At 66.8% G+C, this 15,304-nt stretch overlaps 2 protein-coding genes across 2 annotated transcripts in view; one reads left to right on the top strand and one right to left on the bottom strand.

Moving 5' to 3' along the window:
- The first annotated feature begins 1,079 nt into the window (after positions 1 to 1,079).
- On the top strand, positions 1,080 to 2,501 carry LOC118161127 (death domain-containing membrane protein NRADD-like). Its single transcript, XM_035316133.1, has 3 exons — positions 1,080 to 1,303; positions 1,378 to 1,523; positions 2,088 to 2,501. The coding sequence occupies exons 1-3, from the start codon at positions 1,200 to 1,202 to the stop codon at positions 2,390 to 2,392; spliced, it is 555 nt and encodes a 184-aa protein (XP_035172024.1). The 5' UTR covers positions 1,080 to 1,199; the 3' UTR covers positions 2,393 to 2,501.
- A 594-nt stretch (positions 2,502 to 3,095) lies between these two features.
- The window catches only part of SETD2 (SET domain containing 2, histone lysine methyltransferase), a 51,554-nt gene continuing 39,345 nt past the window's right edge, over positions 3,096 to 15,304 (bottom strand). The window contains exons 15-21 of the mRNA XM_035316119.1: positions 14,372 to 15,056; positions 12,494 to 12,628; positions 11,957 to 12,096; positions 10,368 to 10,479; positions 4,361 to 4,441; positions 4,069 to 4,170; positions 3,096 to 3,881 (exon numbers count right to left, since the gene is read on the bottom strand). Of these exons, the coding sequence (XP_035172010.1) occupies positions 3,720 to 3,881; positions 4,069 to 4,170; positions 4,361 to 4,441; positions 10,368 to 10,479; positions 11,957 to 12,096; positions 12,494 to 12,628; positions 14,372 to 15,056 (1,417 nt within the window). The 3' untranslated portion in view covers positions 3,096 to 3,719. The remainder of the gene's footprint in view (positions 3,882 to 4,068; positions 4,171 to 4,360; positions 4,442 to 10,367; positions 10,480 to 11,956; positions 12,097 to 12,493; positions 12,629 to 14,371; positions 15,057 to 15,304) is intronic.

Raw genomic sequence — 15,304 nt, 5'->3', positions numbered from 1 at the left:
ATCCCTGTCCCCATCGTCCCCATCCCCGTCCCCCCCGTCCCCCCCCCACCATCCCCTCTCACCCCCCTCTCCCCCCTGCCTCAGACCGGACCTTCTCGGCGGTGAGCAGCGCGGTGGAGCCGTGCCGGCCCTGCACCCCCTGCTCCCCATCGCAGCCCCTCGCCCAGCCCTGCACGGCCGCCCGCGACTCCCTCTGCGCCGCCCGCTGCGCCCGCGGCCACTACCGGCCGGCCGACGGCAACGGGACGGGCCCGGGGAGGCCGTGCCAGCCCTGCCGGCTGTGCCGCGAGGGCTACGGCGCCGTCCGGCCCTGCGTCCCCACGCAGGACGCCGAGTGCCGGCCCTGTCCCCAGGGCTTCTACTCGGAGGAGCGCAGCGCCGAAGCCCCCTGCCTGCCCTGCCAGCCCGGCTGCGGGCCCGGCGAGGTGATGATCCGCGCCTGCAGCCGCCTCTCCAACACGCTGTGCATGGGTGAGCGCCGAAAACACGTGGCCGCGGCTTTTACGGTGCCTCGGTTTTACCCATCGGTAGCCCCAGGGCGCGCCTGCCCCCCTCTGCGCACCGCGATGAGAAAACACCGCCTGGGTGTGTGGGGGGGTCCCCCGAAGCCCCCGCACCCTTCTGGGGCTCACGGGAGTTTGTGGGGGGTGGCACCGCCCCCCCTCTGCCCCCCCCCCCCCCCCCGAGCCGTGCTCGCCCCCCCCTCTTGGGGGCCACCGTCACCGGCAGCTGCCGCCCCGCGGCTGTCATCGCGGCCCCGCGCGCGGAGCAGATGCTCCTGGCAGCGCCGGCACGGGGGCTTTGATGTGGCCGGGAGGGGATGGGGGGGTCTGGGGGGGGGGCAGGGTGGGGGTGGGGGCCCTCTCTGTTCCGTTCCCCCTCCCAGAGCCGGCTCCGGTTCCCTCCCAGCACCAAAACAGCGAGGACCATCCGTGGGTGCTGTTTTGGGTACCCCCTGCCCAACCTTCCCCCCCCCTTCCCAGGGGGAAACTGAGGCAGCAGAGCTGGGTCTGGGGGGGGGGGTTGGATCCTTGGGACCCCCCCTAATTGGGGCCGGGGGGGGGGCTTTATCCCTGCAGAGAAGGACCTGCAGATCCTAAAGCGGGCGGAGGGGGACCCCCAGAAGGAGCCCCGCCAGCGGCAGCCAGTGCCGGGGGGGCAGCGCGGCCCCCACCGCCTCGGCCGCCTCCTCCGAGTTCATGCTGCCGCCCCCCGAGGACGCGGGCAAGGACATCATCCCCGTCTACTGCTCCATCCTGGCCGCCGTGGTGGTGGGGCTCCTCGCCTACGTGGCCTTCAAGTGGTAAGGTTTGGGGCCCTGGGGGGACACGCGGGGACGTGCCGGGCGGGCGGGGGCGCAGGGTGACGCCCGCGCAGCTGGCACACGTGCAGGCAGAAGCAGCAGCTGGCCAAGGCGCGCGCCGGGGAGCTGGGGACGGTGCCCGAGGGCGAGAAGCTGCACAGCGACAGCGGCGTCTTCCTGGACACCCACAGCCTGCAGGAGCCCCACCAGCTGGGCAAGGGTGAGTCCCTGCCCCTTGGGGACGCTCGGCGTTGGGGGGAAAATTGTCCCCCGGTGTCACTCGGGGCGTCCCGGGGTGGGGTTGGGGAGCACCCGAAGCCCGGAGGCGTCTGGAGGGGGTTGTGGGGGTCACACGGAGGGGTCGGGGTGCGCCTGGATGGGGTGGGGGAGCGCCTGTGATCCGGGGACCACCCAGGTGGGGTTGGGGTGCAGCGGAAGGAGCACGCAGATGGGGCCTGGGAGCATCCCCTGGAGCTGGGGAGCACCCGTAGCTGGGGAGCATCACCTTGGTGCAGCACCCATGTCCTGAGGAGCACCCGGATAGCGCTGGGAAGCCCCCTGGGGAGCACTCGGAGGGGCTTTGGGGACACCCATCCTCCTGGGGAGCCTCACGGTGGGGTGAGGGTGATCCTTGCAGGGGGACAGCGTCCAAACGTGGCCGGGGAGCACCCACCCCCAGGCGCAGGAGATGCCGTAGGAGCAGAAACGCTGGGGTTGGGGGAGGAGGGGGGCACCCGATGCTTTTCGGGGTGCCGATGCTGACCCCCCCCCCCCCCCCCCTCAGCACCCCGTCCCGAGGGGCGTCCCTACGGCGCGGTGCCGCCGCAGCGGCAGGAGGAGGTGGAGAGGCTGCTGGAGAGCGGGGGTCCCGGCGGCGACTGGCGCAGCCTGGCCGCCCGCCTGGGCTACGGGGACGAAGCCATCGGCACCTTCGCCCGCGGCCAGGCCCCCGCCCGCACCCTGCTCGCCGCCTGGGCGGCCACCGAAGGGGCCACGCTGGAAGCCCTGTGCCTGGCCCTGGCCGCCGTGGGACGCCAGGACGTGGCCGAGCGCCTGGCGGGGCCCGGGGACGCCAGCTCCATGGTGTGAGCGCGCCCCCCACAACGGCCGTCTGGGGACACGGCGAGGATCTGGGGACGCCGAGACCCTCGGGGACGCGGCCCCGCGGGGACGGGCGAGCCCCCGGCCGCCAGCAGCGTTATCGTGCCACGTATTATTCTTTTTTAAGCTGTTTTTGTACTTTTTTAGGAGTGGGGGGTGGGGGGGGGATGCCTTTTTTGTATTTCTGGGGAGGGGAAGGGTGCATTAAACCGCCAGACGTGCCTTGGTGTCGCTCGTTTTGTCACCGGGACGCGTCCCCGTGTCCCCTCCCTTCCCGTGTCCCCTCCCTCCCCGTGTCCCCCCGCTCTCGTGCGTGTCCCCCTGCCCTCGGGGCCCTGGGGGGGTACACGAGGGGCCAGGAGGTGGCTGCCCCAGCACCCTGCGGGGTGAGGAGCCCCCAGGGACCCTCGGGGGCCAGTCCCACAGCCCCCAAGCTTTTAGCCCCAAGGCGCCCCTGGGTCACCCCAAGCTCCTCCAGGACACCAAAACCCCTCCACCCCCACCGCTGCCCCTGCGTTTTGGGGCTCACAGGGGTGCAGAAAGGGTGACGGGGGTCCCCAGATGGGACGGGCTGCCGAGGAGGGCCACCGTGTCCCCTGCGGTGCCACCAGCGGGTCCCCTCGGAGGAGCCACCACCACCCTTCGCCACCTCCCGCCCTGCCCAGACACCTTTTCCAGGCCAGGCAGGGCGTTGATTTCATTTCATTTTATTTTTTTTTTTTAATTTTTTTTACATAAAAAGTTCAGTAAAAATTGAATAAAGTAAAACGATTTAAGCAGTAAAATCAATCTTATCAACATAGCACGAGGCCCGCCAGAAATCCAGGGGCGGCCTGTTCCTGAATATTTACATGAAAACAGATTAAACCTTGCAGAACAAAACGAGGAAACGAACGAACGAACGAACGAACAAACAAAAAAAAAAACCCGAAACTATCCTTACAAAGTGTTCCCGTGATATCAGCACGTGTTGGGCTAAAAGCAAAAAAAAAAAAACAAAAATAAAAACAAAATTATCAATATATTCACAGATACGTTAAAATATAATACAGGTCTTGGTGACACAAGATGCGCGCGCGGGGAACGCGCCGAACAGCACCGCCGGGGTGGGCGCCCCGGGTCAGCCTTGGGGGAGAGGAGGCGGGGGGCGGGTTGGGAAGAGCGCTCCCACCCCGCTCTTCCTCGGGGGGCCGTGGGGACAGTCCTGATTCTGCAGAAATTCACAGGTCGGTGTCGAAACGGGGGTCGGGGGGGGGGGGGAGGAAGCCGGCGGTCCCCGCGGCCACCCGGCTCCGGAGGGGGGGTCGGTGGTGGTTTACTCCAAGTCCGTGTCCTCTTTGGGTTTGTAAATGGCCCCGAATTTCTGCATGTATTTCTTAATGTACTCCTTCGTTTTGTGTTTCACATTCTCGTTGCACTCCAGGTCCTCCGGGTTCTTGCAGTACTTCAGCTCCTTGTTCATGACGCCGTGCGTCAGCTGCGGGGGGGAGAGGCGGGTCAAGGAGCGGCGGCGGCACCGCGCCCGCCGGCACCTCGCGCGCTGCCCTTCCCAGCGCCTTTATGAAAGCTCCCGCTGGACAAAACGCCCTCGTTTCCCTTCCCTCCCTGCTCCCGAACACCTCTCCAGAACGGGGAGGCTGGCGGCAGACCCCGAGCCGCGTTACCTTGCGTGCCAGGTGCTTGAAGTCCTCCGTCGTGGTTATCCGGCCGACCTTGCAGTCGGGCTTGCGGTAGGGGTTCAGGCACTGCACGATGAACTGGGACATCTGCGGGCGGGGAGAGACGGCTCAGCGCCAGCCCTCCGCCCCCCTCCCCATCCCGCGGCATCAGGCCAGGTGCCACCGCGGGCGTTTTGGCGCTGGGATGCCCCAAATCAGCCCAGGCGGCCCCGTGCCGCTGCCCCTCGGCGGCACGTCGCCCGCTCGCAGGGTCCCCGGGGCGCTGGGGAGAACTCACTTCTTTCCTGAAGACTTCCTTGCTCTTCTTAGCCAGCTCGCTCGACGTGTCCGCTTCGGCTGTCTTGGGCTTCTTGGAAGACTGGAATGGGGAGGGGAAAGGGAGATTAAACGATAGGAGAAAAATTAAAATAATTAGGGAGCGTTGCCGGGCCGGCTCCGGCTGCGGATGTGCGCGGGCGGGCGGCAGCCAGCTGACGGAGCGGCACAGCCCGCACCCGGCCACCTCTGCCCCGAGCAGGGATACGCCGTGACGGCACCGCTGCGCTCCCGGCTTACACAGCGGGGGCTGAGCTTCCCCTGACCTTGGTTTGGGGGCTGGGAGGAGCTCCGGCACCAACAGGGCAGCCAAAAAAGCGCAAGTTCAGCAGCACGCCGCGTTACCAAAACCGGGGGGGGTTTCGCCACGAAGCACGCACCCGGGGAGCCACGGGCACCCGTCCCACCAGCCCACGTCCCCAGCGTCCCTTAACCCTTCCCTGGAGCCAAACCGAGGTGAAATCCCCCCCCCCACCGGAGGGGCACGGCCGCGCTGCCCACCTCCCCAGATGCGCCCCCCCCCCCGCGCCGACTCGCCCTGGTTGTTGGGGAAATGGCTGCACGGCGAGGGCTGGTTCTGGGAGCCGAGGCTGGCCCGGGGAGGGAGGGGTTGAGCTCTGCGGTCTCCGTTATGAGCCTGAAAATATGTTTAGCTGGAGGCGGGCGGGGGGGGGGGGGGAACCCGGGGGGGGGGCCCCCCCCCCCCCCCCACACACACACCCCTCCCCATTTAGTTCATGCATGTGAAGGCGCAATTACAGCAACATCAGTCGGCGACGTGCTCCTAATTGTTGGCGCTCTTCGTGCTGCCGGGTGGGAAGCGTTCGGGTGGCTGCAGCAGCCCCTCTCCGTCCCGCTTCTCCAGCCCGCAAACACGCAGGGCGCAAAGGGGGTGGCACGAAGCCGGGGCACGGCCCGCATCCGGCACCCCGAGAGCCCCCGGCGTGGGCAGCCGGCGGGGCGCCACCGCCTGCCACCCCGTCCCGCTTCACCCCGGGGCCGCTTCGAGCAACGCTCGCGTTCGCTCGGCGCCGTAATCAAAGCCAGGCGCTCGGCCGCGGCGCTCGGCCATCCCCGGAACGCCGGCGGAAGCCTCCTCCTCCTCCCCTCGCCGGCACGGCGGCACCGTCCCGCCCCGCCGAAACGCCAGCAGCTGCCCCGGCCAAAGGCGGCACGGGCGGGACGGGCACGCACAGGGCAGCAAGGTTTGCGCGGGGCGTTCCACGGAGATGATCCTCAGCTCCCCGCGGCCACGGCGGGAGGCAGGGAGCTCCGGAGGAATTGCCGGCCGCTCCTCCGAGCGCTGCACCGAGGCCACGAGGCGAAGGCGCCGGCTCCCGGAGGATGCACTGGGGACGAAGCCGGTGCCTCCGAGCATCCCTGCAATGCCCGGCTCCGCGCAACGCCCACGGGGTTCATCCCACACCCCCGGGATTTCCTCGGAGGCCGAGCCACGGAGAAGCGACCCCTCTCGTCCTGCACGGCTGGGGGAGGCCTGCCCGCTGCCTGTGTGATTGAAAAATGTTGGTTTGGGGTTGTTGTTTTTTTTTTTAAAGCGTTTAGCGCTGACAAAAGCAGGAGAAACTTCATCCCGTGGAAGCGCCCGAAGAATTGCGCGTCGGCTGGCAGGAAGCAGGCCTCGGGGGCCGGAGGGCCGAGCCGCAAAGTCCCGCAGTAAAAACCAGCGCGGGGCTTCAATAAAACGCTGCCGGGGGCACTCTGACGGCCGGGAGCTCTCCCGAGCGGAGTGAATTAGTGCAGGGCCCGGCTCTGCTGGCCGCACATCAAAGCCCTCTTCCCTCTCCCTCGTCCCGGGTACCTACATCAAACGGCCGCTAATGGGGAGCAGATGGCTGCGCGCCGGCTCCCCGCTCGGCACCGAGGGCACGGGAGGCACCGGGGAGCGCGGCAGCGCCCGGCCCCGCGCCGACGGCGCAGCCCGTGGCGTGTCCCCGCGTCCCCGCGTGCCACTCCGGGCTGCTCGGGTTTTTTTTTGGAAGGGGTCCGGAGCAGCAGGATCATGCCCCAGGGGTGCTGAGCGTTCGTCCCCAGGAAGAGGGGGGGGGGGACCCGGAGCTGACAAAGAGCCCGACGGGGACGGGGCCATCACGCACCGGGGTCACTTCTGGGCACCCCGGGTGCAAAAAGAGATTTATTTCGCCGGGGAGCTGCGAGGGAGCGGGGAAAGGATCCCGGCTTTGCGTTATCCGAGAGCCCCCAGGAACCTCACCGGGTCCTGGAGAGCTTCACGAGGAGCCCGCGGCTCCTGGAGGACGGGAGGGAGCTGCCCCGCGGCCCAAAACTCGCGCTTGCCATCGGCTGGGGGAAAGCCTTCAGCCGGAGCTGAGCCCGGCAGAGCCTCTCCTCCTCCCCGCCCCGGCGGTTCCTGGAGGTCTCCCTCTCGCCCGGGGTTTTCTGGAGGCCCAGCTGGCTCTTTGAGGGATTTGAGGGCGGGGAGCAGGGAGCAGCCGGGGCAGCGCCGCTCCCCCGAGGGCTCCGGGTGCGAGTTACGACAGGACTCGGCGGCGGCGCTCCCCGCGGAGCCGAAGCCGCGCGTCCTCGGCCCGGCGAGGAGCTCCGGGGCTCTGCGGGGCGGGGAGGAGGCTTCAGGAAAAGGCTGCAAGACCCCAAACCTTCCTGGGCACGAATTGGATAGAAGAGCAAAGCTCCTCGACGCAGAGTTGGAGTATTTGCAAGCAGGAGCGAGCACGGACTGGAAGGGGCCGCGAGCTCCCCGGCGCCCACGGCACGGCTCGCGGCTCCCTCCCCGGGGACACACGGTGCAGAAATTGAGGTGGTGCCACCAAGCAGCCGAGTCCCGCACACGGCCCGAGCCTGAGCAGCTGTTACATCAGCCTAGGGAGGGCTTTTTTTCTTCCTTTCTTCCTTTAAATCATCCCGGCGCAGCCAGCAGCAGACACGCAGGGAGGTCGCAGACGACTTCCAGAGCAGCCTCCCCCGGCACGGCACGGGAAAGCCCCGCCGCAGGCACCCCGCACGCAGGGAGCGCGTGATGGAAGCCAGGAACCCGAGCTGCCTCGCGTGAGCAGCAGCCCCGGTGCTTCCCTCGGGGAGAGGGGGGGGGGAGAGGGGAAACGGCCTAAAAAAATCACCCAGGCAGAGCGCAGCCGGGAGCGAGGCGACCTGGGGGGGGGGGCGTTTCGGGAAGCGGAGCCGGGCGAGGGGCGAGCTGGGGGCACCTGCAGCGAGCTGCCCACGCGTGGGGAGGAGGAGAGGCCTTTTTGGCAGCTGGACCGAGGCTCCGAAGCGTGCTCGGGCCCAGGCGAGGCCGCCCAGCCCCGGAACCGGGAGGGGCCGCCGAGCCTCCGCTCTCTCCCCTTCCATCTGCGGCAGCAGGGGATGAAAGGCAGCGCAGGCGGCGGCGCCCACCAACACGTGCTCCTCCGGCAGCCTCGGGGGGGGGGGGGGAGGAAACTCTGGCCCCCGCGGGGCCAGCAGATCGGGGAGCCCCATCCCAGCCTCGCCTCTCCTTTCCTCCGCGCCCCGGCACTGCGGATCCCGGGCTCTCGGCGTCAACCCCCGCGCGCTCCCTCGGCTGCGGGGACGTTCGAGGTCGGCTGGAGCTCCCCGACGCCAGGCCCGGCAAGGGCTGGGGCTGGCTCTGCCTCTGCAGCAGCAGGCGGCCAGGAGAGCACACACCCTGATGGAAAAAACGACGACGACAACAAAAAAAAGAGCAGGAAACCAAGCGGCCAAGCGCGACCCCGCCGACATCCCCGGCTCCCCACGCGTGCCCGGGGTCGGGGAGCGCCGCAGCCCAGCGGCCGCCTTGCCAGCGAGCGCCTGCCGGAGCGCTCCCCGCGGGCGTCGCTCACGGACGCGGCGGTGCCGAGGGCCAGGAGAAGGCAGAGCGGGGACGGGGCCCTAAAAGGGGCTGCGCAGGAGCCCGAGCACCCTTCCGAAACTCAGCAGGGCCACGCGAGCCCCTGGTGAGGGCGCGGAGGGCGCTGCTGTGGTTGCCCAGGGGGCTGAGCACGGCGGAGGACGCGAGGAGCTCCTGGCGGCGCTGCCAGCAGCGAAACGAGGCGTGTTTGGGAGGGGAACCGGGCACCGCTGCTGCGTCGAGACCTGGGACCGAAGGCTCCCGGAGCTCCCCGGGTGCCATCGCTGCCCCCCACCGCGTGTACGGGCGGCGGGCACGCTGCCAGGGGACGACCGTGGTTATTCCCCGCGCCTGACGGAGAGGGGAGAGGAGCAGGGAGGCGAAGCCGACCTCAAGCTCGAGCAGAAAGAAAGAAGAAAGGCGGGGGGGGGAAGGAAAAACCTCCGCGAGGGCTGAGAAATGCCCCGGGGCTGCAGCCAGAGCCAGGCGGAGCGAGAAGCCCGAGGGGCGGGGGAGCCCCGAGCAGCTCCTGCACCAAAGCCCGCTGCCGCCCGCGCTGCTCGCCTCTCGCCCGCGGTGCGGCGGGGGCTCCGCTCGTGGGTCTGGGCTGGAACACAACCCCCGGACGCCTCCCGGGGCTTTGTCCTCTGCTTGAAGCAAACGACGTGACTGCGCTGCCCCTAAACCCCGCGCGGGCCGCCCCAGATGGGGCTGGGGGGGTTAAGGACCGCCAGGCTCACCGCGCTGCCGCCTCCGCGCCCGCGCACCTCGACCCGGACCGAGGGCGGGTCAGTGCCTGAGGCTGGGGGAGGACGAGGAGGAGCAATGCTCCCGTCACCCCAAGGTCTTTCCAAGGCTTCAGCCTGCCTCGGTTTGACCACAGCTCCTTCCTCCGAGCCCCCGCCAAGCGCTGCTGCAGCCCGAAGCTGCGCCTCCTGCCAGGAAAACGGCAACGCGGGGAAAGAAGAAAGGGGACACGAGCAGAGCTCCCAGCCCTGAGCCTCGCTGCCTTCCACGAGCATCCCCCCGAGGCAGAGGAGGGCCGCAGGGGGCTCCAGGAGGCAAAACCTGGGTGCGAAGCTGTTCGTTCAGGAAGAGGTCCCCTCCGGGACGTGACCGTCGGGCTCCGTTCCGCCCCGGAGAGGTCCCAGAAGGGCAGCGGGGAGGCAGAGCCGGGGCAAAAATCCCGTGACAGGGCTCGTCTGGATTGCTCTGGAGAGGCGCGGCATTGCTCCCCAAGTTACAGCCCGATAAAAACACTCCTTCCGCGGCTCTCCCCTCGTCCCCGCTGTCCTCGCAGGAGGTGAGAAGGGGGAAGCAGGAGAGGAGTTGGCAGCTCTAAGGCCCTGGCTTTGGGCGAGCTCTGGAGGGCACGGAGAAAAGCGGCTGCCTGAACCCGCGGCAAGGGCAGCGGCTCTCCTGGTGGCATTTCGCTGCTTACCTGTAACAAGCCTCGGTTCCGTGCCCCCCGATGAGCTCCCAGGGGCTTAAAAACCAGCTCCGAAAGCGACAGCGCCTGCGGGAGACGGGGCCTGTGCCCCCCCCAGGGAGGCGCGGCCAAGCCTCCTCCTGCCCAGGCGCTCGGGGAGATGAGCCCACGGAGGGGCAGGACTGGAAAGCAAACCCCCGGGGTGCCACCTCCGAGAGCAGGGGCACGCCACGGGGCACAGGCTGCTCCCAGCGTGTTTTACACCCTGCGAGGGACGGACGGAGGCACCTGCAGGGCTGGCACGGGAGGCTCCAGCAGCACGGAGCCAAGCTGGCAGCAACGCGGAGCTCCTCGGCTGCGCCGCACCCGTCAGGGCTTCCCCTTCCTGACGTTTGTCCCCGCGGGATTTTTCGGGGCCGTTTCCACGGGAGGTTGAAAGCAGCCCCGTGCTGCGGCACCCGCAGCGCCCGGGGCAGAGATCGGCCCCACGAGGCGCGGACACGAAGGGACGTGGCTGCTCCCCGAGCTCGCTGCCGAGAAGCGCGAGCGCCGCGGCAAATCTGCGCGCTCTACCAGGGAGAAACTGGCAGCCAAAGGGCCCCCGGAGACCCCAGGCAGCCCCCTGCAGTTTGCCCTGGGGCGCAGGGACACCCACGGGGGTGATCACGGTGCTTCCCTCACTGACCCTACACTCACCTTCATCGGGTTTTCGTCGTAGGTCGGCGTCCCCAGGTCCATTTCGGCTTCGTGTTCAAGGCTGGCGTCATCCCCGGGGCTGTCCCACGTCGGGGGGTCCCACTGGGTTTGCCTGGAGAACAAAGAGAGCGCTGTCAGCCCCCGGGGGGGGGGGGTGGATGGGGGGGGTGGGTGGCAGGGCTAGCACCGGTTCAGCAAAAGCCCCTCTGGGGAGCAGCGGGGAGGCAGCACGGCTCGCTCCGACTCGTCACGGCAGCGGTGGGGAAGAGGCGGGCCACGCTCACGCGGGGCGGACGGCGAGAAATCGGGCTGAATGCTCTCAGGCTGGCCAAAGTCTGCAAAGGACGGCCCCAGGAGGGGAGCGGGCAGCCCGCGGCATCCGGGGGAGCAAGGAGAGGATGGAGGCAGGGAGCAAGAGGCGCGAGGCCGGGGCAGGAAGGCGGCCGGGAGGGACCGGGGACAGCAGGAGAGATGCGAGACACCGGGGCGGTGCTGCAGGGACGCGCGCTCCTCGGCACGGGATGAAAAAGAAAAGAGGAGGGCTGCATCGAGTCGCTCGTCCGAGCTTCTTGGGGTTTCTGAGCTGCGTTCAGACGCCCTGCCCTGCTTTAAGGCTTTTTGGGTGCCGTGGAGAGGCAGCGAAGTCAGCCTGTTCCTAACCCTTTAGACAGGAGGATGCCCACACAGATCTCACTTGAGGTTGAAGTAAAAATCGGGAAAAAAAAACGTTTTTAGAAGCCTAACGGTTGTGATACTCGCCTATGAGACCAGTTTTAGAGTTCCTAGGTGCTCATCCAAACCTCGTACCCCCGCAGAACCGATCACGGCGCTCGCGTAGGAAACTGTTTCTTGCTGCCCAGAGGTTTGGAGAGGGAAAAGGCGAGGGTGAGAAGAAATCCTGCCTTGGATGCTGCGCACCGCTCATCGCGGCTGGCCCCGAGCACGCCCGGGCTGCCAGGGACCTGGTGTCTGCATGGCACAGCTCCCAAGGGCTTGAAAAGGCTCCGCAGAGCAGGGTTCTTTGCCTGGCGCCGTCACCGAAGCCACCCGGGTGTTTTAGGGAGCTGGAGACGTGCAAGGCTCCCCTGCCTGCTACCGGGGCGTGTGCCCGAGGCTCTCAGCGGGGCCGGGAGCGAAACGCCGTTCCAGCAGGGCACGCGGCGCGGGGCAGCTAACACGAGGAACGTTTCTAAGCCAGTGACGGGAACAAAAGGGTCGAAAAGAAAGAAATCCTCTGTGGTAAAGGATCTGCACAAGCACGTCCGGAAGCACAGCCCCATCTGCCACGCGGGGTGGTGACTCCAGAAGGACCCCGGCGGGCTGAGAAGCCTCCAACCCGGCCCCGTTGCCGAGACAGGCGAGGCTCAAGGCGTCGTTTGCAAGGAATTCGTTTGCAATGTGTCAATATTAATCGTCCCAACGAGGCCGACACGTGTGGCGCGCTGCCCGGTGCCACCGCGGCCGGCTCTCTTCCACCTGGCTCCATCGCTGGAGCGAGCTCAGTCCCCCCAGAGCAGCACAACGCTTCCCTCGTGGACCCTTCCCTCGTGGTCCCTTCCCTCGTGGCCCCTTCCCTCGTCATCTCTTACCTCGTCACGACGTGGTAGTAGTAGATCTTCCCCTCGGGATCCCGGGCTGTTTTCCAGTTGGGCGGCAGGACGATGGTTTTGGGTTTCGGAGGGGACGGCGGAGGCAAGTCCAGGAGGTTATTGCTCACCACCAGCTCTGGCTAAAAACAGCACAGGAGTGATGGAAAACGAGGGGCGGAGCAGCCCTGTCCCCCCCCACGAAGGCTTTGTCGGAGATAAAAAGGTGTCGTCCCAAGAGGTGACAGCCTAACGCTCGCTGCCTTTCCATCAGACACCCCCTGTAGCCACCTGCTCACACCCCGAGCTTCTGAATACGGGCGCGCGGCCGCCACTGCTCTGAAATCCCCCAAACCCGCCCCAAAAAAAAGCCATCGCTTAGGACGGGCTGCGGCAACAAAGGCAGCCCCCCACATGCAGCCTCCTCGGCTGTGCCAGCCCGAGTTCCTGCCATGGGTGGGATCAGAACCGGGCTCAACGCCCCCAAAATCCCCCGTAGAACCCCCCCCCGCCCCCCCCAGGTCCCTCCTCGAGCCCTACCTGCTGGATGGGCTGAGGCTGCCCGGCCGCTACGATGGTGGTGACGGCGGTCGGGGGCTGCACGATGACGCCCTGCGGGTGAGCCGCGTAGATCTGCTGCCCCTGGATGTACTGGAGGCCCGGCTGCGCGTAACTCTGAAACGGAGCACAAGGGGGATGGGGGTCAGCGTCGGTCCTGGGAAGCTCGGGGTGAAGGGGGCAGGGCAGCTCCCTCCACTGAAAATCTCATCGGGACGAGGAGAATGAAATCCAGCCCTACTTGCGACGCGTAACGAGCTCCTACGGGAAACAAGACAGCGATCCCGAGAGAAAGGAGGGAATTTTGAACTCGTCAGGAGTGCGAGGAAGGCGGGAGGAACTCGAAAAACAAACGCAAAAAGCCCCGAAGGTGGAAAAACACAGCAGAGGAAAGGTCCCAGCAAGCCCCCCCCAAAGTGCCTGAAGACCTGGATGTTTTCCTCTCCGGGCACCGGGACCCAGAAGTCACGGGGAGCTTTGGCACAGCCCCTGTCACTGCCTCCCCCGTGGCGAGGTTGGGTGACACGGAGCGGTAACGCTCAGAGCCATAAGCCGGGAAGAATTCTGAATTCTTCAGGGACCCCCAAAATCCCCTGAATCCTTCTGAATCCCCTGAATTCTTCTGAATCCCCTGAATTCTTCTGAATCCCCTGAATTCTTCTGAATCCCCTGAATTCTTCTGAATCCCCTGAACTCTTCTGAATTCAGGGACCAAAAGAAAGGCACAGGTTCACTTGTTTTAAGCAGTCTGAGACCACGCTAGCACAGCGCCTGCGTGCCACAGGGACGCTGCCCGGGGGCACCGCAGCCCGCTCCTCCAGCTGCAGGGAGGAGTAATCCTACAAGGAGGAGTAATCCTACAAGGAGGAGTAATCCTACAAGCACTGGCGAGCCGTTGCGCTCAACTCGTCGGATCCGTTCCTTCCAACCCGCCAGGGAAAACGGATGGGGTTTGTCTTACTGCTGCCCTTCTGCCGTGAGCCCGCGTGGCTCAAGGAAGCCGGCGGGCCTCCTTCCGTGTCCATTGAGAACCGCGCACCCCTGGTCCCCCGGGTCAACCCTTGCTCCTGTTACAGGGAAAGCATTTGCTTCTCGTTGGAGTATTTCAAGGGAGAGGAGAGCTCATCCTTCAGCGCTTCCAACACGACGTTTCGCTCAAGAGACCTCCCCGCGGGCCGCGGAGGGCAGCCCGAGGAGCCGCCGGTGCCTTCGCTCCCCGGGGGAACGGCGTCCCGAAGGACTACGGGAAGGTCACAGCAAAACCGAGCGGTAGGAACCAGCGGCTGAGGCTGGATTCCAGGAAATGGGCTTTGGATCGTGAGGTCTGCAGCCGCCAAATGGCCCGGGGGGCACCTTCGGGGAGAAGGGGACGTCGGCAAGGCGCTGAGCAGCTGCACGCTGCCTTGGAAAGGAAGAGAAAGAGGGCTGAGAGCTGCACAACTCACGGCTCCCAGCTGAGCCCAGCTGATGGGGACACGTAATTGCGTAAAGGGACACGTAATTCAAAAGGAAACAGAAAGCAAAGGTTGGCCGGCGGGGTTTCAGCCAAGAACTGGCAGCTCCAGACCCCACTCCGAGCTTACAACTGGTGTAACCGGGCTAAAAAACGTCTCTGCCCTGCTCTGAACTCCGGCCTGGCCCCGGTGGCTGTGACATATCGTGTTTGTGCGCTGAAAACAAGCTGTAAAAACGGTTTTTTCTCAGCCCCTTGGATGGAATTTTACCTCCACGACGCAGCCGAACACCAGAGCACGGCGGGATGGCCCCCGCCAGGCACGAGCAAAGGGCGGCCGTGACCTTTTGGGGGCGTTTCGGGCCGCGCCGCCCCGGGAAAGGTCACGTTTTCCCCCGGGGGATTACCTGTACAATCGGCGGGGTCGTCTGCGAGTACGGGGACGTCACCCCGTAAACAGTCTGACAGGTCTGTCCCTGGTAATAGATGGCTGGCGGCTGGGACTGGGCTGGCGAGTACTGCTGCGGCACCGCCACCGCCTGCTGGCTCGAGTCCCACACCCCGTAGCTCTGGCCCTGCACCGCTCCCGCGGCGGCGGGCACGGCGGGCAGGACGGCCACGTTGGCTTCCTGGTGGACCACGCCGTCGCTCTGCGCGACGTACTGCGGCGGCGTGACCTCCAGCGGCGTTGCTACATGTTGGACTACTGGGACCGGCTGGGGAGCCGGCATGGTGGCTTCCACCGAGTGCCCGACCAAGGGCTGCGGGTGCTCGTAAGCCGCCGGCGAGCACATGGAGTCCATGGTGGGGGTGGGCAGCAGCACCTTGCCGGCGTTGGGGTTGCTGGGGTCGACGTAAGCCTGCATGGGGTAGCCGGGCGGGTAGCCGATGAAGCTGTGGTGGGGCGTGCCGTAGCCCATGGAGTCGTAGGGAAGGGGGGAAGTCATGCCCAGGTTCTGCAGCTGCTGCTGCTGCTTCTGGGCCTCCCGCTGGGCCACCTCCTGCTCGAACAGCTTCCTGCGTTCCTCCGTGGACAGCTTGTTGCGATCCTTGAGCCGGGCTTTCTTCTTCGAAGACGCTGGCGTGTCATACCTGGAGGGGAAGGGAAAAGGTAGAGCCGCGTGAGGCCTCAGCAGGCTGCGGGTCCCGAGCGGCAAGGGAAGGGCCGCCGCCCGCGGCGCGCGATAAAAGCGCCGCAGCAGCAGCGACCGCTCCGACGGTTCGGTTTTCAGCGCGTGGTGAGCCACGGAGAGGAGGAAGAGCTGCCCGGGGGCAAGACGCCCGCACCCTGCCGCTGCTGGAGGTCCAAAACCGGAGCACAACCACCCTGGGGGACCCAG

Source organism: Oxyura jamaicensis, chromosome 2 (genome assembly GCF_011077185.1).
Source record: "Oxyura jamaicensis isolate SHBP4307 breed ruddy duck chromosome 2, BPBGC_Ojam_1.0, whole genome shotgun sequence".
Lineage (NCBI taxonomy): Eukaryota > Metazoa > Chordata > Aves > Anseriformes > Anatidae > Oxyura > Oxyura jamaicensis.
This window is presented reverse-complemented; position numbering and strand designations above follow the sequence as displayed.